This window comes from Temnothorax nylanderi, unplaced genomic scaffold, assembly GCF_030848795.1.
Source record: "Temnothorax nylanderi isolate EJ_2023f unplaced genomic scaffold, tnyl_v1.0 TNYL_tig0394_pilon, whole genome shotgun sequence".
Lineage (NCBI taxonomy): Eukaryota > Metazoa > Arthropoda > Insecta > Hymenoptera > Formicidae > Temnothorax > Temnothorax nylanderi.
The window spans coordinates 55,414-81,711 of record NW_027249456.1 but is presented as its reverse complement, the minus strand read 5'-3'; the positions used below and the strand labels follow the sequence as shown (position 1 = coordinate 81,711).

At 30.7% G+C, this 26,298-nt stretch overlaps 2 protein-coding genes, 1 long non-coding RNA gene and 1 pseudogene across 4 annotated transcripts; 1 reads left to right on the top strand and 3 right to left on the bottom strand.

Moving 5' to 3' along the window:
* Positions 1-11: 11 nt before the first annotated feature.
* On the top strand, positions 12-26,069 carry LOC139782205 (uncharacterized). 2 transcript variants are annotated; one of them, XR_011720815.1, is made up of 4 exons: positions 12-409; positions 589-665; positions 25,019-25,332; positions 25,664-26,069. It is a non-coding gene; the product is annotated as an uncharacterized lncRNA (long non-coding RNA). The 2 variants fall into 2 exon arrangements; XR_011720814.1 differs by having other exon boundaries at positions 12-665.
* On the bottom strand, positions 4,272-19,375 carry LOC139782186 (aminopeptidase N-like; annotated as a pseudogene).
* LOC139782185 (uncharacterized) lies at positions 21,167-21,946 on the bottom strand. Its single transcript, XM_071721153.1, has 3 exons — positions 21,779-21,946; positions 21,520-21,682; positions 21,167-21,433 (listed from the first exon to the last, which is right to left on the bottom strand). Exons 1-3 carry the CDS (start codon positions 21,944-21,946, stop codon positions 21,315-21,317), a joined length of 450 nt encoding a protein of 149 aa, XP_071577254.1. The 3' UTR covers positions 21,167-21,314.
* LOC139782197 (uncharacterized) lies at positions 22,093-23,586 on the bottom strand. The gene is made up of 5 exons (XM_071721162.1): positions 23,387-23,586; positions 23,062-23,288; positions 22,699-22,893; positions 22,501-22,566; positions 22,093-22,418 (listed from the first exon to the last, which is right to left on the bottom strand). The coding sequence occupies exons 2-5, from the start codon at positions 23,279-23,281 to the stop codon at positions 22,093-22,095; spliced, it is 807 nt and encodes a 268-aa protein (XP_071577263.1). The 5' UTR covers positions 23,282-23,288; positions 23,387-23,586.
* Positions 26,070-26,298: the final 229 nt, after the last annotated feature.

Genomic DNA, 26,298 nt, shown 5'->3' with positions numbered 1-26,298 from the left:
AAACACAGCGATCGACAACTACGCGAGTACGTTTACGCGAGCATTACTTCTGTAATAACTCACAATAATTCACTCCATTACGCGAAGTGAATTATCATAAGTTACTACAGAACCCCGGTTACGTGGAGAAATTATCGTAAGTTACTAGAGAAGTAACGCTCGCGTAAACAGTGTGTATTTATTTGTAAAAGAATAGTTTTTAGCATGTGAGTAAAGAGAGTGAAGTGAATTGAAGTGAAGTAAAGAAAGTGAAGTTAGTGAGTAAGTTAAGAAGAGAGAACTAAAGGCACGGAACGTGCTTGCATGTGTGTGCGCGTATCGTTGTGGCTGTTACTACTACTACGTTTACGCGAGCGTTACTTCTGTAGTAACTTACGATAATTCACTCGTTTACGCGGAGTAAATTATCGTAAGTTACTACAAAATTCCGTTTACGCGAAAAAAAATCCCGTTTGCGCGAAGGAATTATCGTAAGTTACTACAAGAAGTAACGTTCGCGTAAACATTGTATGTGTTTTACAATGTTATTGCCAGTTCTGAAAATCTACGGTGTGCGTAACATAAACTGTAGATTTTCTGTGCTGGCAGTAAATATTGGTACGCAACTTGTGTGCATCGATCGGCTGATCGCAACAGGCACCCGACGTAAACGCCCGCGTCTAACGGTGAGTTGCGCCGCTTCTGCCTACCTCCTGTACTCGGCCCGTAATAGGGTAACAATTTTTGTTAATATCTCGGAAAGTAAGCGTTGGACACAATTTTGCAAGAGGAAAAGTTTTCTTAGAATTGTGTCAAGAATCTGTAGTTTGAAGGATAAAAGGTTGTTTCGAATCACCCTGTATATAGAGATTATTATATATTAATCATTAGCCGAAAGGATTATTGGTTATTTAAGAATATATTTTATTATTGTAACTACAGTTTTATCAGTATAAAGGCAGTATGTATACAGTAATAATAAAATCAGTCAAAAAGTATTAAGAAAGTGTAGAGCAAAATTAAGGTGTATACTTTGTTGTGACTTAAAAGTTACAAAAACAATATTTTTAATATTAAAAACGCAGTACAATCTTTAATATTAATAATAACCGATATATACATACATGATATATCTAATTATTATTTAATATTAATACAATAATAATTAATTTTATAACGTTAATAAAATTAAAAATAATACAGTAATACAGATATACCAAAAGTATTAAAAATAATTTAAAAAATTACTAGTAAGCAGATTACTTAACGCTAAAAATAAAGATAGATGTTCAGAGCAAGAGATATTACACGAATTATTCTGAGACACATTAGTTACATGAATTTTATTTCATAGATTTTGAATTTACTGGAAATTATTTATCTACATATAGTTTCACAAGTATAACGATAGAAAAGTGAAGTAAATTGTAGTAATATTTATGTTTATTACTGTAAAAGAAATATTTGGCTTAGCTTTGCGATAAATTTATTACAAATTAAATTAAATTGTAGGAAATGTTGGAAATACACATTCTTATACGCAAAGTGTAGGGGAGACCGGGGCCTAACCGTCAGTTTTTTTTCGGTGCCGATTTTTAACAAGAAAATAAATAATTTTAGTTAAATGTGGTATACCACTGTAAAGAGTGAACCTTTAGCTACAAAATTTATATAGGAAATTTTTATCTACGTCGCTTTGTTTAACCGGTATAGAGCAAAAACGACAACGGTGGAAAAATTGAAATCTCAAAAATGCCGGGGTTTAACCGTCACACTGCATTTTCAATACATATACGTACATCTAATCCTGAAAAATGATAAGATACATCTTAATAATTGTTTTTTAAGAGAAAAATATAAAAATTTATTTAAAATTTTTATGCGAAACATTATTCAAAAATAGTTACGACGGTTCCTTTTTCCGCAAAAGTCACTCGCCCGACTTGTTTTACTCCTCGACGTCCGATGACTCTATTCGGTGTCTGAACGGTTGTAATTCCCGTCTCATCCATATTCCATATGCAGTGAGCCTGGAAATGCCCGGAAATGCCTTGGAAATGCACCCGGACTGCTTACTGACGGATTAACCCCAAACACAAGTTTCAGGTTTGATCGCCCACGAAATATTAGACATCAACGATAATGAAAAAACTACACTGGATTCGTGTTCAGCATGCATTACTCTTTATAATCACGTACCTCGAGATTTGGAGAGCAAATATTATTGCAGATATTACAAAATTTCCACGCGCAGAAAATGTAACTTTCACCTTCCGAAAACACGTTTGCCCTCGTAAAAATCATAACACGGCAGGTAACCTGCCGAAACTCCGTTGGTCACATGGGTACCATAAGCAGCGTTTACAATGTTAATAGCGAGTTCGCACAATATACAGGTTCCGAGATATTTGATTTGACGGTTCAACCCCGGCGACGGTTAGGCCCCGGTCTCCCCTACTTGATCAAATTTCAAAACAATTATGAAATCTGCGTAAAGTATTCTTTTACAGCTGTGCAGATTTATGTTAATTGTATACATTTCAACTTATGTATAATTTATTATATAAACGCATCTTTCTAAAGCAAAAGATTACAGTTAATGTTAAAATTTATGAGTTATATCTGTATTAAATTTAATTTGTACCAAGTTTATATTAAACCCATAAACGTACTTTTCATATTCCTGCACTTTTAAAACCAGCATGAAGTTTTTTCGCAAAATATATACTTTATATTAGATTATTTTAAAAAATATGAAATTATATAAAATATATTATTTCAAAAAATGTCTCAGAATAATATTGATCAAAGTTCTCATTCTGAATATTTATTCAAACAAGCAGGAATGATATAAAATGATATCTGTAATAAAAGTAGATATATTTCACTATTACAATCAATTAATGCGGAATAAGCTTTTGAAAATAATTCAGTTGACTCGTGATTTCAGACTTGCGTGCCCTTATTTTTTGTTTAACAATTAATATTGTCACATCAATATAATTCATAATTCTATTCACAGCTTCATAAACCTGAAACAAATTGTTCTAAGGTTTACCGGCAATAAACAACAATAAATTAACATACTATTGGAATCTAATAAAATACAATTATATTATATGGAGTAATTAAAATATAATGTTACTTATATGTGTCACATATAAAGATAAATATCTAGAAAAAATAATAAAATACATATAAAGTCTTGTGTTCATAAAATTTACCTCTCTATATAGTTTTTGTGAAACATCCAATTTATTATAAATCCTAATAGTTTCTCTTATTCCCTTCATGTAATCTTTGACAAAGGAGGAGGGTCCCTAAGACCTGTTTTTGGCACCCTTCAAAATTGGACCAAAATGGCTGGAATCACTTCCTTATAACTTTGGAAGTAATATTTAGTCAATTCCAGCCTAAACGGAAGTATTTAGAGTGTATACTTCAAGTATACATGGCGCATCAGCGTGCCCGTATCAAGCATTTCTTTGGAAAACTAAGCGTTTTTGAGAAAAATGTTTCAGATAAAAGTTGTATGGTTTCAAGGGGGACATAAGATGGTGTCATTGGTTTGACCTTGAATAGTCATTTGAAGGTCACGTGAATGTCGATTTCAATATTTTATATAGAACCTGCTATTTTTACATATCTTGTAGCTTATCTCGAGAGCTTTCCAAAACACTTATAACTAAGTCATTTTTCATTAAGTACTTTGCGAGTTATGAGGCTTCTTACAGATAGATTTGTAGAAACGTTACTTAAGGAGATCCGAGATTGAAATCATATTATTTATTCTTGTTGATTCTCCACACGTGAACAGTAAAATCGTAAACGTAATCTTCCTTTAAGAAGCCACGTAGAGTGGGGTGTTGGATTTACGTGAGTCTCCTTGCCTCTCATTTTTTGGGGTGCTTGATTAAGGTGAGTCTCCTTGCCTCTCACCTTTTGGGGTGCTTGATTAAGGTGAGTCCCCTTGCCTCTCACCTTTTGGGGTGCTTGATTAAGGTGAGTCCCCTTGCCTCTCACCTTTTGGGGTGCTTGATTAAGGTGAGTCCCCTTGCCTCTCACCTTTTGGGGTGCTTGATTAATGAGAGGCAAGGAGACTCACGTAAATCCAACACCCCACTCTACGTGGCTTCTTAAAGGAAGATTACGTTTACGATTTTACTGTTCACGTGTGGAGAATCAACAAGAATAAATAATATGATTTCAATCTCGGATCTCCTTAAGTAACGTTTCTACAAATCTATCTGTAAGAAGCCTCATAACTCGCAAAGTACTTAATGAAAAATGACTTAGTTATAAGTGTTTTGGAAAGCTCTCGAGATAAGCTACAAGATATGTAAAAATAGCAGGTTCTATATAAAATATTGAAATCGACATTCACGTGACCTTCAAATGACTATTCAAGATCAAACCAATGACACCATCTTATGTCCCCCTTGAAACCATACAACTTTTATCTGAAACATTTTTCTCAAAAACGCTTAGTTTTCCAAAGAAATGCTTGATACGGGCACGCTGATGCACCATGTATACTTGAAGTATACACTCTAAATACTTCCGTTTAGGCTGGAATTGACTAAATATTACTTCCAAGGTTATAAGGAAGTGATTCCAGCCATTTTGGTCCAATTTTGAAGGGTGCCAAAAACAGGCCTTAGGGACCCTTTTTCTTTAAGTACGTAGAAGTGGATTATTTTAACATTATTAAACATAAGTAAGCTTCGTTATTATTTTGAAGTATAAAGGCTTTGACGCAACACTAGTTTGGGCTGTCAACATAATTATGCAATGCAATTTAATTGATATATCCATCATCATCATCATCATCATCATCATCATCATCATCATCATCATCATCATCATCATCATCATCATCATCATCATCATCATTATTATTATTATTATTTACCTTATCGAGTTGCTTCTTAGACTGCACATGATTAATAATATTAATTAATGCTACACGTATACTGACTTCTCTGTTAAGGGGATCCTATAGTGGCAGTCGTTACCGACATTTAGTTAAATGAGTTAAACTTTTAATTGGCTTTACGGAATTGCAAAATTCTTTTACAGAATTGAAGTACGCACAAAAATGTAGTTCGGGCTGGTCGACTTTATATCAAAAACCAAAAAAATTAAAAATTTGAGCACATAGAGCTGTCACTGACGACAATATTTGCTTATACAAAAATACTGCAGTTTATATATACAAAATGAGATACGGTACAAACTAGGGAAAACATTTCAGAACAATATCGTGCAATTAGAACTAAGATTGAAAGCCTAGAAAAAAAGATTAGTTATTTTAACTTTTATATGTGCAAAAGCACATTCAGGTTGATAGGATAAGCAGTATTGCGTGCAGCGAGAGATGGCGCAGCAATCGAAAAAAGGACAGATGCCTCTCGTTAGACAAGGACAGATATAGATATATAACATAGAAAACAGGATTAGAAATGTTGACATTACCGACGTCGAGGAAGTTCGGCCGTCGCTATAGGATCCCCTTAAATCAGAATGACAATTTTCTAATGAGTATATAGATATAATACAGTGTGAGATTCATACACTATAGTATATTGTGCACCAAGGGGAGAAAGTAGCGTTTTTCAGACGAGTGTGAAGTTTGCCGCCCTCGCCTTCGGCTCGGGCGGCAAATCACACGGGTCTGAAAAAACTTTCGACCCGTGGTGCACACGATATTTTTCACAACACCTTTACGGAAATGTTCGACTTCAATGCCTGTAGAGAGAGACGAGAGTGGCCAATTTCACGCCGGGGCTTACTTTCTTCCCTAAGGAGGAAAGTAAGCCCTGGCGTGAAATTGGCCCCTTTCGCCCCTCTCTACAGGCATGGAAAGTCGAACTTTCCGTGGAGGTGTTGTAAAAAAGATATTACATGCTAATACTTCTGAAACTAAACGAGATATAAAATTCTTGTTTTCCACTGACTGTTTGCTATCGAAGCGGACATTGTGTGATAAAGTTAATTTTTACCTAAGCATCGTTAAGGTTATTTCAAAGACATCTTGAATTTTTAACTGACAACTGCATGCACTTTTTATTACGTATAATTGTAGCCCGTCTTTTGACGAGTAAAATAATCACTCACAGTCGAGGTCCTACCAAAATTACAAAATGAAAAAAACGATGTAAAATGGCGGAAAGTGTTCAGTTCTTGTTGCGAACAGTTAAGAATGACAGTAATCTCGACCGTTTATTTTAAAAACTATTCGTTGACTATGGGTGCGATCCACTTGGCGCTTCAAACGCTCTTGGGAACATTTCATCCCTGTTGTTTATCAAATGTTAAACAAGGACAAAATAATGCTCTGAAGCGTTTGAAGCGTCTAGTGGATCGCACCCTACGTGAGGTTATTTTACTCGTCAAAAGACGGGCTACAATTGTACGTAATAAAAAGTATATTACATGTTGTCAGTTTAAAAAATTAAGGTATCTTCGAAATAACCTTAACGACATCGTTTAGAAAAAAAAATTAACTTTATCACACAGTGCTCACTTTGATACCAAACAGTCGCCGGAAAATAAGAATTTCATATTTCGTTCTGTTTCAGAAATATTAGCTTGTAACGCCTTTAGTGATTTATCCTGTATAATAAACATTTACGATACATACATTATAAAAAATATGATTGTAACAAATAAAACTCTTATACCTTGGTTTTACTTTCTCAAAATTTTTAGTGTCTGTGAAGTTGGCACCTCATTTTCAAAAATCGGAAATTTTATTAAGAGTTCCATTTGCACCCACAATAGTTCTACAGTTCCTGATGTATTTCAGAAATAGTTCCGTCGATTTAGATAAAAATATAACGATTTAAAAAAATGAGGTGCTAACTTCCCGTGGCACCTAAAGTTTCGAAAATATTTATTTTTATCACGGAATTCTATAGTTCTTGAAGAGTTCTATAGTTCCTGATACTTTTTAGCGATAGTTCTGGTCTTTAAGTATTTTTAAATATTTTTTTAATCTGACCGCTGGCACCTCAAGTTTCAAAAAAATTGATTTTTATCATGGAATTCTATAGTTCTACAGTTCCTGATAGGTTTTAGCAACAGTTCCGGCCTCTAAATATTTTTTTAACAATTTTTTACTGTGACCGCTGGCACCGCACACAAGAGTAAAGTCATGAATCGCAGGCAGTTTCGATCGACTTTTTGACAGTTCTCGATAGTTCTCGCATAGTTCCAACAGTTTTTATAGGTTTTAGCAACAGTTCCGGCCTCGAAATATTTTTTTTACAATTTTTTACTGTTACCGCTGGCACCGCACACAAGAGTAAAGTCATGAATCGCAGGCAGTTTCGATCGACTTTTTGACAGTTCTCGATAGTTCTCGCATAGTTCCAACAGATTTTATAGATTTTAGCAACAGTTCCGGCCTCTAAATATTTTTAAAATAATTTTTTACTGTTGCCGCTGGCACCGCACACAAGAGTAAAGTCATGAATCGCAGGCAGTTTCGATCGACTTTTTGACAGTTCTCGATAGTTCTCGCATAGTTCCAACAGATTTTATAGATTTTAGCAACAGTTCCGGCCTCTAAATATTTTTAAAATAATTTTTTACTGTTACCGCTGGCACCGCACACAAGAGTAAAGTCATGAATCGCAGGCAGTTCCGATCGACTTTTTGACAGTTCTCAATAGTTCTCGCATAGTTCCAACAGATTTTATAGATTTTAGCAACAGTTCCGGCCTCTAAATATTTTTAAAATAATTTTTTACTGTTACCGCTGGCACCGCACACAAGAGTAAAGTCATGAATCGCAGGCAGTTTCGATCGACTTTTTGACAGTTCTCGATAGTTCTCGCATAGTTCCAACAGATTTTATAGATTTTAGCAACAGTTCCGGCCTCGAAATATTTTTTTTACAATTTTTTACTGTTACCGCTGGCACCGCACACAAGAGTAAAGTCATGAATCGCAGGCAGTTTCGATCGACTTTTTAACAGTTCCCAATAGTTCTCGCATAGTTCCAACAGTTTTTATAGGTTTTAGCAACAGTTCCGGCCTGGAAATATTTTTTTTACAATTTTTTACTGTTACCGCTGGCACCGCACACAAGAGTAAAGTCATGAATTGCAGGCAGTTTCGATCGACTTTTTGACAGTTCTCGATAGTTCTCGCATAGTTCCAACAGATTTTATAGATTTTAGCAACAGTTCCGGCCTCTAAATATTTTTAAAATAATTTTTTACTGTTGCCGCTGGCACCGCACACAAGAGTAAAGTCATGAATCGCAGGCAGTTTCGATCGACTTTTTGACAGTTCTCGATAGTTCTCGCATAGTTCCAACAGATTTTATAGATTTTAGCAACAGTTCCGGCCTCTAAATATTTTTTTAACAATTTTTTACTGTGACCGCTGGCACCGCACACAAGAGTAAAGTCATGAATCGCAGGCAGTTTCGATCGACTTTTTGACAGTTCTCGATAGTTCTCGCATAGTTCCAACAGTTTTTATAGGTTTTAGCAACAGTTCCGGCCTCTAAATATTTTTTTAACAATTTTTTACTGTGACCGCTGGCACCGCACACAAGAGTAAAGTCATGAATCGCAGGCAGTTTCGATCGACTTTTTGACAGTTCTCGATAGTTCTCGCATAGTTCCAACAGTTTTTATAGGTTTTAGCAACAGTTCCGGCCTCTAAATATTTTTAAAATAATTTTTTACTGTTGCCGCTGGCACCGCACACAAGAGTAAAGTCATGAATCGCAGGCAGTTTCGATCGACTTTTTGACAGTTCTCGATAGTTCTCGCATAGTTCCAACAGATTTTATAGATTTTAGCAACAGTTCCGGCCTCTAAATATTTTTAAAATAATTTTTTACTGTTGCCGCTGGCACCGCACACAAGAGTAAAGTCATGAATCGCAGGCAGTTCCGATCGACTTTTTGACAGTTCTCGATAGTTCTCGCATAGTTCCAACAGATTTTATAGATTTTAGCAACAGTTTAGCAGAACTATGCGAGAACTATCGAGAACTGTCAAAAAGTCGATCGAAACTGCCTGCGATATTCATGACTTTACTCTTGTGTGCGGTGCCAGCGGTAACAGTAAAAAATTGTAAAAAAAATATTTCGAGGCCGGAACTGTTGCTAAAACCTATAAAAACTGTTGGAACTATGCGAGAACTATCGAGAACTGTCAAAAAGTCGATCGAAACTGCCTGCGATTTATGACTTTACTCTTGTGTGCGGTGCCAGCGGTCACAGTAAAAAATTGTTAAAAAAATATTTAGAGGCCGGAACTGTTGCTAAAACCTATAAAAACTGTTGGAACTATGCGAGAACTATCGAGAACTGTCAAAAAGTCGATCGAAACTGCCTGCAATTCATGACTTTACTCTTGTGTGCGGTGCCAGCGGTCACAGTAAAAAATTGTTAAAAAAATATTTAGAGGCCGGAACTGTTGCTAAAACCTATCAGGAACTGTAGAACTCTTCGAGAACTATAGAATTCCATGATAAAAATCAATTTTTTTGAAACTTGAGGTGCCAGCGGTCAGATTAAAAAATTATTTAAAAATACTTAAAGACCAGAACTATCGCTAAAAAGTATCAGGAACTATAGAACTCTTCAAGAACTATAGAATTCCGTGATAAAAATAAATATTTTTGAAACTTGAGGTGCCACGGGAAGTTAGCACCTCATTTTTTTAAATCGTTATATTTTTATCTAAATCGACGGAACTATTTCTGAAATACATCAGGAACTGTAGAACTATTGTGGGTGCAAATGGAACTCTTAATAAAATTTCCGATTTTTGAAAATGAGGTGCCAACTTCACAGACACAAATTTTTAAACATATATTCCAATACTTCGTTATCCTTTGCATGCCTTGCAACAGTGAGAAGAAAACTATTCACGCGGTCTTTAGGCTGCACACTTACATTCTCGCAATCTAGCATTTTTGAATCACAGTTCTCTGATTCATTGACTATTATATTTAAGTAATTTCGGATGATGTAATGAGACGTAGAGCAAGATAGATATTCTAATAATTTATTATCTGTTTTGTTCATCCGTGTATCAAATACATCCAGCCTAACATTCGCTATACCATTACAATATGCCCATTTCTTCCATTCTGGCGAAAGTCTACACAATACCAAGAAAGAATAATGAAATGTAAACGATTTGCTTTTCGTATAGTTTGATCTAGTTTATTATATTAAATACTATATCGTAATTTGTATTCCATATAATGATACGAAAATATACTTATAAAATTATTCAAAATGTTATATCTTTCAGTATCATTCAAATGCCGCGTCAATTTAAAAGTAGCATTAGACTTGCAATTGTTGTCACCGAGAACACATGCCCACTTTGCAGCTTCTTGTCTTAAGCATTTAATAAGGTCATTAGGTTTTTCATCAGATTTCTCGGTATACGTTATATTCTTAAGAAGTTCATGCAAAATGTCCCGCATGTGTATCTAAAAATCATGAAATAATAAATTTATAAAAAGTCTAATAATGGAGATCAAACATACCTATATGATGATAAATTTATGTAACATATATGTATACAAATAAAATATGTAAAAATTTTTTATGAAGGTTTATATAAAATATGTTGCAGATATAAATATGTAAATTTATTTTATAATATAAATTTCAGTAGCATTATGCATGTATAAAATGTAAATAGTTTTTAAAGTTCAAATAAAACTAACTTTTGTATTTACATTCCCTTGAAGCTGATATTATAAAGACTGTTTAATCAAATACCTTTAGTTATTTAGGCATGTATTTAATTATTACTATATATGTACGATATTTATTTTTTGAAGAAATATCATGTGTAACCAATTTATATATAAAATTGCATTTTACTTCTAACATAAAATATATATATATATATATAGATGTAGTGTAATGCTTAAAAATTATTTTGCAATAACTGTTATTATGTACCTTTAAGTATGCACTTTCTTCGAATAGAAAGAAACCAGACATATATTCAAGAGCTTAGATCATGGGATACCACGCTATAAAGTCTGTCTCTCGTTGTAGATATTTCGTTAGTTCCAAAAAAGTGGACAAGGGAAGTCGATCATTCATCAGAAAATGAAATGCATCATCGATAATTTGAGCACGATTAAGCACATGTATTTTTGTATATTCGTCAGATGTCCTTAAATAATGGACAATCCGATCAAAATACGTAGCATCATAATTGACACGATAATATCCTACCATAATATAAATACATTTTAGTTATTAATTACACACATATAATGCAATGTAATTTTTTTTTGCAGATGGTAATATATCTTTAATGCTTAATATTAGAAGAATATACTTATATTTTAATTAGAAACGCATATATTGTAAATTATTAACTATAAAACACTATGGTATTATCATTATTCAAAAAAAATGTTGTACAAGGAAATAATCCAAGAAAAAATTAAGAAAATAAATTTAAATATCGTATTTACCTGCTTGTTGTATATTGAATATCATCCATTCGTTTGGATTTGATGGAAGGTTATTGCCAATAGCAGATATCCATAGCGGGAGAACAACGGGGAATTTTAAATAAGGGGATGTGTCATTAAAATTGCAATAATCTTGTGTAGTAAATGTAACAGGTATTCCTAACGTGTCATTTAGTGTATATTGCTGCTAGATTTGCACATGTAAAAGATCAAATTTGGTCACTTTTAGCACAGGATATTGCTTTAGTTGTATCCAAGAATTCATCTTATCCTTTATATTAACTTCGTAAATACTATTTAAATTATTTAAAGCTGTTTGCATGGCGGTCCAGAAATCATCGAAATTTGACGAGCTAAAAACGAAGAACCATAACTAGAATAATCATAAGATAAGTTGTGGCATATAAATAAAAAATTAAAGAAACTAAATAAAAAAATAGAAGAGGGAACATTATGAGACATATAAATATGAGAAAGCGAGAAGCATGCAAAAATAAATAAGGAAAAAAGAAATAAAACAATTGTACAAATGATAGTGTTACACAATAACATAGAAAAGAAAATATAGATAATATAATATCGGAGAAATTATATAGATTGCAAGGATAAGACATGAAAGCATAGAATATATATGAAAATAGAAAAGCAGAATAATTTACGAGGAAAGAGAGAAAAATAAACAGAAAGAGCAAAATTTACTGCAATAAAAATGAATTTGAATATGAATAAAGAATAGTGACAAAGTAGAGCTAAGGCCGGTATTTATATAAGGTAATTGGGGGGGGGGATATGCCAGTGTGGGGAATATGCCACTCGCTATGTTTAACAAAGCTACGGCTAAAAGCGCTCTTGTTGTAAATACCATGAAATTGTTCATTGTTCTATATTTTGTTCTACGTAAGTTTTGTTCATTTTCTGGCAATATTATAGTTTTTATGAGGTAAGTACATTTGCGGGGGTGCGTAGAGGTGGACCTCGGTTCGCGTGGAAAGTTGAAAACACGATCCGTACGATGATAGACCTCGTTTTGCCCTGTAAGCAGGAGTGGAACGAGGTGGGATGGATCTTGCTTCGCGTGAATGGTTCTCTGGACAGCATTGTACTTTCCATGCAAAGCGAGACCCACCCTACCTCACCCCACCACTGCTTATAAGACAAAATGAGGTCTATCATTGCACGGTTGAAGTTTTCAACTTTTCACGCGAACCAATTTCCACCTCCACTCAATGTACCAATGCCTAGACACGTACCTATGTCTGAGCATTTTTATCATTTTAGTCCTTAAATAAGTTACAACGCGAACTAAAATCAAAGAATCAAAGATAAAAATATTTTTCTTGTATTATATTTTTATCTTTGATTTTAATTCGCGTTATACTTATTTAAAAACTAAAATGATAAAGGTGTCCAGACATAGGTCTTGAATTTCCCGGCATTGGTACATTTATCTTAGTCGGATGTTTTAACGTTGACTTAGAGTGTCTTAGAGTATAAAATTTTGGATTGTACTGTCGCGAGACAACTATCTTAAAAAAGTAGAAGCAGAAATAATAAGCATAATAGCAATTGACTAAAAGGAGAAAAAGAGTATTACTAATAAATAATAAGTAAACTAATAAATAAAGATTTTGAAATAAAGAAAGGAATAGAATAAAATAATAAGACAAATTAAAATGTAGGTATTTTATGAAATTTCCCATTATAACCTCTATTTAAATATATATAGAGAGTAATTATTACATTACTTGCCTTTTATATTCTGGATTATTAAGAAATATTTCGATACCATTCCAAAAGACGTCGTAACCCAATATATGTTGCAACATACGTAATATAGTGGGTGCTACAATGATATATATTATAAGAGATTGGATAAAATATATATTTAAGTATACATACAAACATAATTACAGGATAAACTCAGTATAATATTAATAACAAATATCTCATTAAATGCATTTTATGAAAAAATATTTTAGACAACATTTGTTTGAAATTAAAAGGAACATAAGATGGCACTATCTGGTTTTATCATAGATGACGCTATACGTAGATAAAATAAAAAACAACTTAATTTTTTATGAAAACTTTCATTTTTTATAGCTTTAAAAATAGAGATAAAAAATAGTTTTTATTCGGAACATTTTTTTGATTAAAGATGTATGTCGCTATAGCTTATATATATATGTAGTATATTTTGTTTTCTTGATTAAACAGTGTAGAGCAAATCTCATAAACAAAAATTATTCATAAACAACATGGTATCATTTGGACAGAAAAAGCGTAAAAATCGCAATTTTATCCCATTTTTGTACTTGATATTGTTTAAATAAACCATTTAAAAATTGAAAAAAATATATAAACAGAAAATTTTAAAAAACCGTAATTGCAATTCTCGATGTCATACAAGTGTACCATAAAAATTTCATTTATTTTTACCGTACATGAGCAGAGATATATATTATGATATTTACATGGGAAGTATATCTATATGTATATATACAATTTCTGTAACTTTTAAAGCAAATATCTCAGAAACGGGTCAGACAATCGATCGCAAATTTAACACAGATTTTTGGGATATATAAGTGCACAATCTCTGTAAATTTCAGCTTTATCCCTTTATTTTGACATAAGCGACATACATCTTTAATGCAAATTTTTCGAGATAATCGACTTGAAAGAAAAGAAACATTTAAATTGATTTAAATGAAATAAAAAGATTTCTGGGTAAAAAAGGTAATTTTGTTAAGTAATTTATGCTTTGATTCGAAAATATTTAACCGTACTTGCAATGTCTTACCTTTAATGTAACAGGAAAGGGATAAGTGTTAAATAATTTCAGTAGCGCTGGCTTCCGACATAAGAGGCTTCATAATGAAATCTGTATCCAAACGGAGAGATTCTTGTCGGACCTGGACTACGAACAGATCCCATATTCGGAATTCTGGAAACATCTAAACATGAAAGTTTTGATATAATTAATTGATGGATGGATATATTCAATCAGAGAAGATACTTGTGAATTTCAAATGAAAAAAGAAGCCTTTAGATATTTACATTGTTTTTTTAATAACTTAATAACCATTTCTATAATATTTTTATTTTCTATAATATTGTCGCAAAAATGTCTCTTTTTTGAAAGAATATGTTAATTCTTTAATATTATTTTTGCTATAGATAAGTATATAACGTAACTGAAAATTAACAACATTAAAATTATTTGCAAGAGGAGCTATGTTTTAGATAAAAGTGTTCTTGTTCTCCAGTTCATCTTTCAGGAGAAGGATATAAATGGGGATTAATTTTAAAGACCCATAGAATCTGTGAAATTCAAGATTAAAATTGATAGCATAGTTCTCGATATATTACAATCCCAGGTAGAACATAAAACTTATAATGACATCGTAATGATGTTATAATTATTTTATTTATCATTTAAAAGTTATATTACAACTTTGACGTTATCGTGACCCCCTTGTTCTGCATGGTGTGTTAAGCCTAACGTGGATCCCCATACAGCAGAAAATGTTTTCAAAAAATATTTCTAAATATTTCTATAAAAATATTGAGAAACATTTTAAAATGGTTTTAGGAATGTTTGAAAATGGTTTAAAAACCTTTTGTGGTAACATTTTTAAGAATATTTTAAGAATCTTTTAAAAATATTTTTAAAAACGTTCTTTTTTATCACCAAGATAAAATTTTCTTAAATATTTGAAATGTATTTTTAAAATATTAATTCAAATCTACATATTTATTGTATCATAATCTTGTTTCAAAATATTTAAAAAATACTTTTATTTCTTATTGGTTTTATAATCTTTTTTCAAATATTTTCAAAAATATTTTTGAAATATTATGAAATATTCTTAATTAAAGATGTATGTCGCTTATGTCAAAATAAAGGGATAAAGCCGAGGATAAAGCTGAAATTTACAGAGATTGTGCATTTATATATCCCAAAAACCTGTGTTAAATTTGCGATCGATTGTCCGACCCGTTTCTGAGATATTTACTTTAAAAGTTACAGAAATTGTATATATATATATATATAATATATATACTTCCCATGTAAATATCCCAGGTAGCACACATGGTCTTATTGACGTCAATTTAAGGTCATATTTCGTCCACGACGTCATATATGTCCTTTATATGACGTGTATTTGGCGTCCTATTGTGGATATGAAAGTATGACGTCATGAAAAGGACATGAATTAGACGTCATTTTAAGACCAAATTTGGTACACGACAATTTTATTTTTATTTTTTAAGTTTTTCTTAATTAAAACAGACCCATACAGCATAGAAGCTTGCAAGACATTGCAGGAACGTTACAAGTTGCAATGTAATGTTGTAAAGACAATTGCAACATTTCGTTGAAATATTAGAACAACATTGCAGAAATATTATAAGAATAATTGAAAATATAGTACTATAACTTACTCCGTGAACATATATGCACACACATACATAAAGAATAGATTTTTTTTAGAGTTATGTTTCTTTAAATTTAATTCCTAATTATTTTTCAACTTTGATTCAATTCATTAAATAAATTCTTTATTTTGTCAGGTAGCGTCTTTAGGCGTTATCATGCATGTTGTTAACGTTATTATATTAATATTATGTTAAATATAAGAATTTCATATTAATAATTATTGTACATTAATTGTAATTGCGTTATTATTCTTAATATTTACCGGTTATTATCATTACACGATTTTTGAACACTATAAAGATATGTTATATAGGAGTATAAGCAACAAGGAAGCGTCAGAATCAAAGGATCACCACTAGTCCGTTCGATCATCGATGTCAAGCGACGACGTTAGGTGCGGTACTGACTCGGATGGGTGACCGCGCGGCTGTATGCACACACGACATATACATAATAAATGTATTTTCTTTTTTTTTTTGTTTTTCTAAAATTCTTAATTCACAAAAGCGTAACGGCATATACATACCTTTAAATGACTCATATTTATGTCATTTTTAAGGCATTTTTAAAATTATTATGAACATATTTTATTTTTTAAAACAATATTTCTAAAAGATTTTACAAATATTATTGAATATATTTATTTGCAATCTTTTAAAAATATTTTTGAAAATATTTTTCTGACATGATCTGACGGACATAGAAACATTCTAAAAATATTTTTGTAAATTATTTTAAATTATTTTAATCTTCCTAAAAAATATTTTAAAAATATTTAAAAAACATTTTGTGCTGTATGGGTCACCCTGTACAATATCAAGCAATACGAATAAAAACAATTATGTAAGTAAAACAGTATGAAAAAATTAAGAAATTTACCTTGTTGATGGTTTCTGCTGCATATAGCGTAAGAATTCCATCCTTCAACCACAAATGAGGCCACGAGATAGGGTTGATCGAATTATCCAAGCATTGATGTACTACTGCACGTCCTACTAATCGCGCCACATCTATTTTGCGTATAACAGGATCTAATTTTTCATCATAGATTAGAGCTGTTTCTCTAAAAATTATTTGCAAACATAATTATAAAAACATCTTATAGAAATATACGTCAAGTACGTAAAAACGTATAAAACATTTAAAAATATATACATTATACATCTTTAAGTATAAATTAACTGTTTAAAAGTGGATATGAAATCGATTAATTAGTATTACTAAGGCAACTAATTAAATCTAAAATAGCATTATTAGAGATACTACTTATGTATAAAATACTAATTAATAGTATTTTATTTTCTTTCTCTGATTGTTTTGTGATTTTATACAAATTCTAACAATTAATAAGTCATATAAAACAGACTGATAATTAAGTAAAGAATAAAAATTTGTGCTTGAGTCACATTTAATCAAATTAAAAGATTATTTTATGCAAGAATTCGGATAATTTTATCGATTTATTTGTAAATATTTTTAAGATAATTAGACAGATAATTACTTCTTTATTTAGCTATTTTATTTTAAGATAACATCTATGAAATATGATATATATATTTAAAAAACTTGAAAATAGATATAATTACAGTTTTCATTTTATTTGTATAACAAGAAGGAATAAAAATTTGCATGCATTCTTTATGCCTTTGAATTTGGATATAAACTCATCTAATCTATAACAATTTTAATTTTGCTTTTTGTAAGAACGATAATATAAATAGACACGTTTCTTTTACATATTATAAATAATAGATACAAATGTTTATTATTATAGTATCTCTCTCCAGTCGTTTGCTCGATTCCGAGCGTCGAGACCAAATATTATAGTATAAATTTGTTAAAATAATATTTTGTGTTTTCATATAGTCTAGTTATACTTTAATTACTACACTCCATTATTTTTGATGTTACAAATTTCTACTACGAATATTAGTTTCGATATTATGGAAAAGAAACATGAATAATCTTTTCTGTAATACGATACATCTTCCGATAAGTTTCTCATACATCTCCTATAACCATCCCAATCGTTGGGAAATTTTCATTTCTTAATTACTTAGGAAATATTAGCGCGGCATTCGGATGCAGCTAATATGCTATGCATGCGTGCCAATCACACATCCACATTTTTATTTATTATTATCTATTCATTATTAAAGTAGAATAAATATCTTACAATAATACGTTTTATTAGAAATAGTAACTCCATTTTTGGACTAAATTTTTTAATTTATGTAAAATATTTCTTTCTTTAATCATATGTATTACCTATAAAAAACAAATCCCAAATTATTCATGCTCTCTTGAGGGAAATCCGGTATTGCGATATGATCCACTTTTTCAAGCTCCGTGCAACGTTTCCATTGAGATTCCAAATGTTGCGTGACATTTTTAACAACCATTTCTGCATATCTTAAACGCAATGCTGTTTGTTGTCTAAATCCGAAATTGATTCTTTTGGCAAGAGTATAATTGAAATTCGATACCACAATCGTGACGCGATAAGGAGGAATTACAGGCGTTTCATAAAAGTATGTCCTATTTATGCCATATCGATTTATTGTCTTCATCAGTATAGGCGTATTCGACAAAGCTGTATAGTCCCTGCGATGTCTTACAGTAATGTTAAAAGTCGCACTGAAAGCCGGATCGTCCCAACATGGAAATATTCGTCGGGCTCCAATCGTTTGAAAATTTACTCCAAGCAACCATCTGTCACATTAAAATGGCATGGCTTAACCTTAAGTAATAATGAATGCTTAATTATTGTCCGCATTATGAATTGGCATATGGAATTCGAGACACACAAGTATTTATAACAATAAGATATAATTAAAATGTAACAAATGTAATTATTATTAGATTATATTACCATTATATTGCTATCATCATATTTTATTAATATGTGCAGTAATATTAATAGCAAAGTACTAGATAAATCCAACCAACGGAATGGCTATGTCGTTAACTCTAGAGTGTGAAACTTAAAACAATTTCTATAACCTTTTAATATTATTTGAACAATTTAAAATTCTCATACGAGACATTTTTAGACACAAAGTATATTATGCCATAGAATAATGTTATTCTAAGGCAATTCTTTTGTTAATATATTAACACTCTGTTCTCATTATATAGTTATGTTTAAGTAAAGAAATGTTTAAGTATTAATGTTTGAATTTAAATACTTTTAACTATTATCTCATTAAATTTTGCGAAACATGTAATTTTAAACTTTTCTTATATGGCCATGGCCATAGTGGTATCGTATATAATGAATAAAGAATAAAATAATAAATGGATAATATTGTTATTACAACAAAGAATAATAATAAATACACTTTTATATAGAACTTATAAAGAACAATAATTCCAATATTTTTTAAAATAATTCGTTCTTAGTATATTAACATTTACTCACATTTTACTTCCTTCTTCATTTATGTAAGAACTTTTAAACGAGCCTTCGTCCATTATTCAACGTGGCATTATATTCCATTTGCAGTATGTAACTCCCCGATAACTCTTCAGCGAAATAAATATCGAGAATATGACTTTCGTTGTTATAGGTGTAATACTCATGGGGTACATAATAGCGTGGTGAATTTATTTTACGCAGGACAAAAGAATTTATGTCTATTTGTGGTTTTTGTGCGTGCAAGCTTATATTCTTTGTTGGTAGATCGATTTTGATAAGAACTTTTGGCATTTGCCAGAGAAGTAATTGTTGTCAAGCACATCAAGATATAGATGGATGTTATAGTGTTCCGGTATTATGTAATTCGGCAATTGAGTTGTAACGCCCAAACCAGGAGATTGACTAGTGACAAGAGCGCCAAATAGTAGGCAGCTGTTTAAAAACGACCATCCCGAGTCGAAATTTTACTCCTTCTTTCGACCTCTTATTTTCCACATCTAAGGTTCTGGAGGATTTTGATAGGTTCTATATTGTATTGTACTTAGCTCCTACTTTGTGCCTCAAATAGGCAGTAAACGAACTGTTTCCCATTTTGAGGTTTAAAAGAGGAGTTATCGGTAAAACCTTCTAAAACCCTCTAGATCCTACACTGATCCTACACTGATCCTACACTGATAGAAAAATGTAGTAAATTTTAATTAATGTTTTCTCCAATAGTTCTTATAAAGTATTTTTTTTAATTCAGTTAATATTTTTCGAATGAAAAAAATATTCATCCAATTGAAACAAATTTTCTAAACCTAATAAAATATTTACTGAATTCAAAAGAATACTTTATTAGGACTATTGGAGAAAACATTTATTGAAATTTAGTACATTTTACTATCAATGTATTTTATTAAAATAACTAATTGTAATTGTGTAAGAAAGCCATGTAGGTGTAATGGAAACCATTATGTTGTAATGGAAAAAATTGTGACAGATAATCTATTAATGATTCAAGGAAACAATTTTATGTATGATAGCAACACTTTTCTACACAAATGCCATTTAACAAATAATATTGTACTAATTCCTGTAAACAATATTACAACAATTTGTGTTCTTATGAATATTAATAACCAAATGTATGTGGGTATTCCTGTCAACCAACAAGAGCTTGAATAAATAAATACCGGTCCATATTCAATTATCGTAAATTTATTAATTTTTAAATATATGAAGATAAGTAATTATAAGAAGTAATAACAAAAATAAAGATGTTTTGTAATAGTTTTGTATATATTTAAAATTTCCTACCTTTAGTTGCACATATACGCATGCGTACACATACATACACACACATTCTTCTCATTTTATTTTGAATTATTAATTTTAATAAATAAAGAAAAAAGAGAGAAAGAGGGAAAAATAGTATAGAAAAATACAATCTATATATATAAAAATGAATGTATGTATGTATGTATGTATGTCCTTTATACACTCTTGAACTATTCGATCGAATTTTTACCAAAAGTATATGAAATAGGGGTAGAATTTCCCGAGGAGTATTATAGAGTGTATAGTTTTTCGTTACCGATTTCCTGGAAACCGGTTTTTTTAATTTTTCTAATTTTTTGAGAAATAATTGACCGAATCTCAAAGAATTATAGATCAAATTTCTACCAAAAGTATATGAAATACTCTATGAGATAAAGTAAATCTTAAAAACAAATACATATTACAAAATAATAATGACAGATATGGATATAATATGTATATATATATATATATATATATAATACTGAATTGATAAGGCGTTTTCCCATTAAAAAAAAACATTGTTTTAACATCTTACGGAGTTTACACAAAAATGTTTATAGATATAATTTAAAACGCAAAATTAATAAATAATATTAATTTTATCCCAAAATAGAAACTGAAGAAAAATAGTATACATTACGTATACAACATGGCGAAGAATATCAAAAAGATAAGAACTACAAATTGTCATCTTTAATTGTTGTTTTTCTTTTCTTTTTCTTTTATCCTGTCAGAAGCATGCTTTAACCATGTTTTAATCGCTGTTTCAATGGCAGCTTCTGTACTTGAAGGTGATTTTATTTGTACAGCACCTATTTACACAAAAAAGAAAAAGACAATTTCATATCACTAATAAATTAATTAAAAACTAAATTAAAATAATATTTAATACACTTACGGATTATCACAGTTTTCAAATGAAGTTTTGCAAAACCTTCCTTTCTATTCTTTTGACCTGCAAAGTTGAAGCCTTTTGCAAGTTCATTAGTAAGAACGTGTTTTAAAATTCTATTAGTTCTTGTGGTAACAGTGTCACCTCCTAATGTTGATAAATACAATGACTAGAAAACAATTAAAAAAATGTAAAAACATGTATTTATGTAAACACGTTTCATATATTTAAAAATATATATTAACATATTTTGATTAATTCATACCACAGTGTTTTGCTTTTCACGGTCACTTAAATAATCTTCTAGACGTTGTAAGTCTTCACGTGTTTTTAATGGAAACTCAATGGGAAAATTATCAGGAATAGAGGGTACACCACTTGGAGTACAAAATTGTTTAATTAAACCATATATTTCATTCATCTGTTCTTTCATTTTCGTTATATCAAGAAAAACTTGTTTTGAAAAATATAAGTTTAAAAGATGAAGAGTACTAAAGATCAGTAACATAAAATAATATGAATATATTATTTTATATTACAGTAATGTAATATAAAATAATATGAATATATTATTTTATATTACAGTAATGTAATATAAATGTCAGTAATATAAAAAAAGAAAATGTTTTTTAATTTTATAGAACGATTAAGATACATACCAGCAAAGGTATGTGAATGTGATCCTTTATATGAACTACTTGATTGGTAATTATGTGAAGAATTTGAAGATTGCGACAAAGTCTTGATGTTTCTAGGAACAGTAATCGGTGACAATGCTGGTGTTACAGTTTGGTCCAATGGTAAAACGGTTTGACGTGAGGAATCTGTAGCGTCTGACGTTTTAGTAGAAGTGCTGCATGTAGACACAACAGAATTCGAGTGTGTGACTTGTTGCGATAAACAGTCTAATATAACAAATCCAAAGGAAAATATTAAAAATAAAATCACAAAAATAATTAATTGACAAAAATTTTGCTTTACATATACCTTTTTGTATGATGTTACTTGACGTAAATTGTGGTGTTACAGATTTATTTGATGACTTATTGTGAACTGAAAAAATAATAGCTAGGTTATCATCTTTATTAGACAAAAAACTTTCTTTACTCTAATAAAGAAACAAGCAAAGATAGGTAAACTTAAAGTCAATTGTGAATACAACGAATTGTTGAAAATTATTCTTACGTGTTTTGGAAATTTTTGGTGGTGGATGGAAAATATCATCTTCGTTACTTTCTGATTCGCTGCTTGTACGTTCATATTTTGAATTTCGTTTACGCTGTCTTTTCTTTATTTGATTTATATCTTCTAATGCAGATGATTGTACATCTGAAAATTCTTCACATTTTTTCAATTTTTTATTTGCTTTATCCAAATCATCTATAATTGAAAAAGACAAGATTGTTAAAAACAAACTAAATAAACATAATCTAATTTTATGCATCAAAATTCACTAACTATAAACAGTAATAAAAATTGTAATTATAGTACAAAAGTGACAATAAAAAATTATAATAGTAATTTATAGATATATTAGTATGTACATACCATAGGAAAAAAATATTCGTTGGACGTAACATAATTTCCATGCATCCTCTTTTGGTTCTTCTCCAACAGAAAGTGCCTTTTTAAATCGTGCACTAGTTTTGTACGGTGGCCACCAAACTTCTTTCTTTCGAGGTGTAAGCCATGTGCAATGAACTAAAGCGATTGCTCCTGATTCTTGTTCGTCAAGATCGTTAGCGAATTCGACACCAACAAAAGCCATTTTCACACTGATAGAAATGGATTACCAAACAATAAATTAATTAAACCTTAAATTAATTTCACTAATATAGATATATTATAAATACGAAATAAAATAAATACTTACAGTTACAACGCAATCATGCAATGTACTTTATAATATAATAATTGTTTCCGCGTATATTTCTCTTGTCACAGACGTAATTATCACGTTGTTGAATTATTAATTGCATGCGCTGACTCTGTAATTTTATGCATCAAAATTTACTGACTATAAACAGTAATAAGATTAGAATTATACTAGTATGTACATACCATATAAAAAAAATATTTGTTGGACGTAACATAATTTAATTCCATGTATGGTATAATATTTTTCGCAATGAATGTAATATTTAATTAAGATACTTATATCTAAGCATCTAAAATTACATCAATTTAGAACGACCAAAATCCTTGTTCGAAACGCGGTGACGATCTGTCGCGACGATTATAATCGTTGCCACGATTATAATCATTGCCAGTATATATAGTCCAAGTTAAAATTCTTAATTGTTTATTATTCTCTAGCGAAGTAAAAATTACTTATTTGGTTTAAGTATTGTTTTGTTAGCTTATGTATTATATTAAATAAATTTGTAATGCCACAATTTACGTAAAGTAATATCGAAGAAGGTAAAAATAAAGCAAAATTTTTATCCATTAAGGACCAGTTTCACCAACGTCGGTAAACTATAACCTATGATTAAACTCACTCTTCATCTCTTTCTAACTACTCTCTTAGATTATAGATCGTGAATAATGAGCACACTAAGAAACCCATTTTAGTTGAATCAACTAAATCTTTTGGTTGGAAAATTTTTTGTTATGTTAACCAAATTTTTGATTCACATAACAAAAATTTTTAACATAACCAAATTTTTTGTTGTGTAAATCAAATATTTTTTATGTAAACTAAATTTTTTGTTATATTAACTAAAGAATTTTGTTTACTCATATCCAACCAAGGATTCTTTGGTAATTTATACTACGATACAATTTACTGTAAGATTCCTGCTTTTACAAGAATCCGAATTTAATATAACGTTGACCTTCCGAAACGTATAATAGTTTATGCAGGATGGAAACGAATAGAAGAAAGCTATATTGTAAAGGGACGGGAATAGAACACAGTATTCTCAACAACCGTTTAATGTATTTGTACTACGATACAAAAGAACAGTCCATTGCACGGAACTGTAGAAAGAACGCGCGGATCGCGTTAACAAAGTACGACCGTCTATGCCGATATTCGGGGAGAGACTCTGTGCTTGCAGGCACGAGCTTGCACAGGTAACGGTCACGCTGGATCACGTGAACATTAGATCTCACCCTCCGGGAAGACTCAATTATATTTATATTTGACGGTAGTATCTAACGTCGCTGATCGATCGAACGTCGTTGTATGTGGTATTTCAACATAAAAAAAGATTTCTCTAGGTTGCGATACGAGAAGATCATGAGTTTTATGCGAAAGGAGATAATGTTTTAGCGTATAAATAACGACTAGACGTTCATAAAAATATCGCGTATTGTTTTACACGTCACAATTTATAATGTCAGTATAATTACAAGAAAGGAATTCCTCTAAAAAAAAAAGAAAGAATTAATTAAATAAATTCAGATTTCTAAAATAAGCTTTTCAATTATTTATTGCGATTATTTATTGTGTTTAAAATGTTGCTGAGTTTTAGAAATGAGCCTGTTCTTTTTCTCGCAGGTCATAGAAGATGCCTTGCGCAGTACGAAGATTTGTCAAGCGCGTTCCTTCCGTGAATTAATACGAGTCCTGCAACAATTAGTAACGCTTTGCAAACAGGATGAGAATGGTCCCAGACAGCACCATGTCCAAAATCGGGATATAAGGCGTCTTTTAGACATTTTTTAGCAAGACGTCTAAAAGATGTCTAAAAGAAATAAAAATTTCTTATGTCCCGCTTTTGGACAAGTGTGCTGTATGGGGTGCGTCTTTCGAATGGAAAAAGATCCTTCTCGTGATCATCGATTCCTTACCAGCAGTTATCTATATAGAAGGTATCTTTACAGATAAATCTCTAATTATATTATTGACGATTTATAAATTTATATAATTCCTTCTCAAGTATCGTCAATTACATTTTATATTATTTTATATTACTTTTATATTAACGTATAACATTAAAAATATTACAATTAACATATTATTAAGAATTAATAACATTTCTTGTCAATCTGATAAGTGACTCGTATAATATCAAGTTAAATAATATAACTAATATAGAGTCACAAAGTTATGATGTTAATATTAATTTTGTGACATTGAAAGTTTAATTTATATAAATAATCGTTTCCTCTTTAATAACCATGCATTTATTTCTTCGTTGAGGTAACGCAAAACACGCAACAATTAAGGTGATTCCGAGACCGAAGTATGTCGAAGGAATTGCTATATGAAGGCGTAATTACTGTGAATTCAGTCACTCGATGGGATTCTCCGAAGCAAACGTCAACATAACATCGGCATTGAGAAAATATTGAGCGAGAATATCAGCCACAAGATTACTGATAGTAAGGCAACAAGGTGAAACACGGAGCATTAACATTTGGAAGGATCTGAGATTTATCGAGAACTGCATTGTAACTATAAGTGATATCGGAGTCGCATCATAGTAAATCGTAGTAAATCAATATTTACATATATGATTGTGTTAAGTTAAAAAACGTTATTTCATAATTTATTATATTCGATGTTTTTCTTAGTTATTACCTATAATAAATATTTTTTAAATTTTATATCTATATTCCGTACATATTTGAACGTTAGTCGGTGATCTATCATCTGGACGATCACCTTGAAGAAATTCTCGCAGCACAACATACTTAGTAATACTAGATGAATATCATCTACAGTTATTTGTTATTACTAATTGTCTGATACCAATTTTATCATTTATATCATTTTTTCGACTAACTCTTATATCTATGGCGTAAAATTATTAACTTCCTTTTTTGTTTTTAAGT

What these genes read in the sequence shown, in the direction of transcription:
- LOC139782185 (XM_071721153.1), bottom strand. Translation starts at nt 21,946, where the DNA reads ATGAAAGAACAGATGAATGAAATATATGGTTTAATTAAACAATTTTGT. An exon ending in GTGAAAAGCAAAACACTGTG is followed by an intron (nt 21,683 to 21,778) that starts GTATGAATTAAT and finishes ATTGTTTTCTAG; the next exon opens with TCATTGTATTTATCAACATT. An exon ending in TTTGAAAACTGTGATAATCC is followed by an intron (nt 21,434 to 21,519) that starts GTAAGTGTATTA and finishes TTGTGTAAATAG; the next exon opens with GTGCTGTACAAATAAAATCA.
- LOC139782197 (XM_071721162.1), bottom strand. Translation starts at nt 23,281, where the DNA reads ATGGCTTTTGTTGGTGTCGAATTCGCTAACGATCTTGACGAACAAGAA. An exon ending in ACCAAAAATTTCCAAAACAC is followed by an intron (nt 22,567 to 22,698) that starts GTAAGAATAATT and finishes TTATTTTTTCAG; the next exon opens with TTCACAATAAGTCATCAAAT. An exon ending in AAGTAACATCATACAAAAAG is followed by an intron (nt 22,419 to 22,500) that starts GTATATGTAAAG and finishes TTGTTATATTAG; the next exon opens with ACTGTTTATCGCAACAAGTC.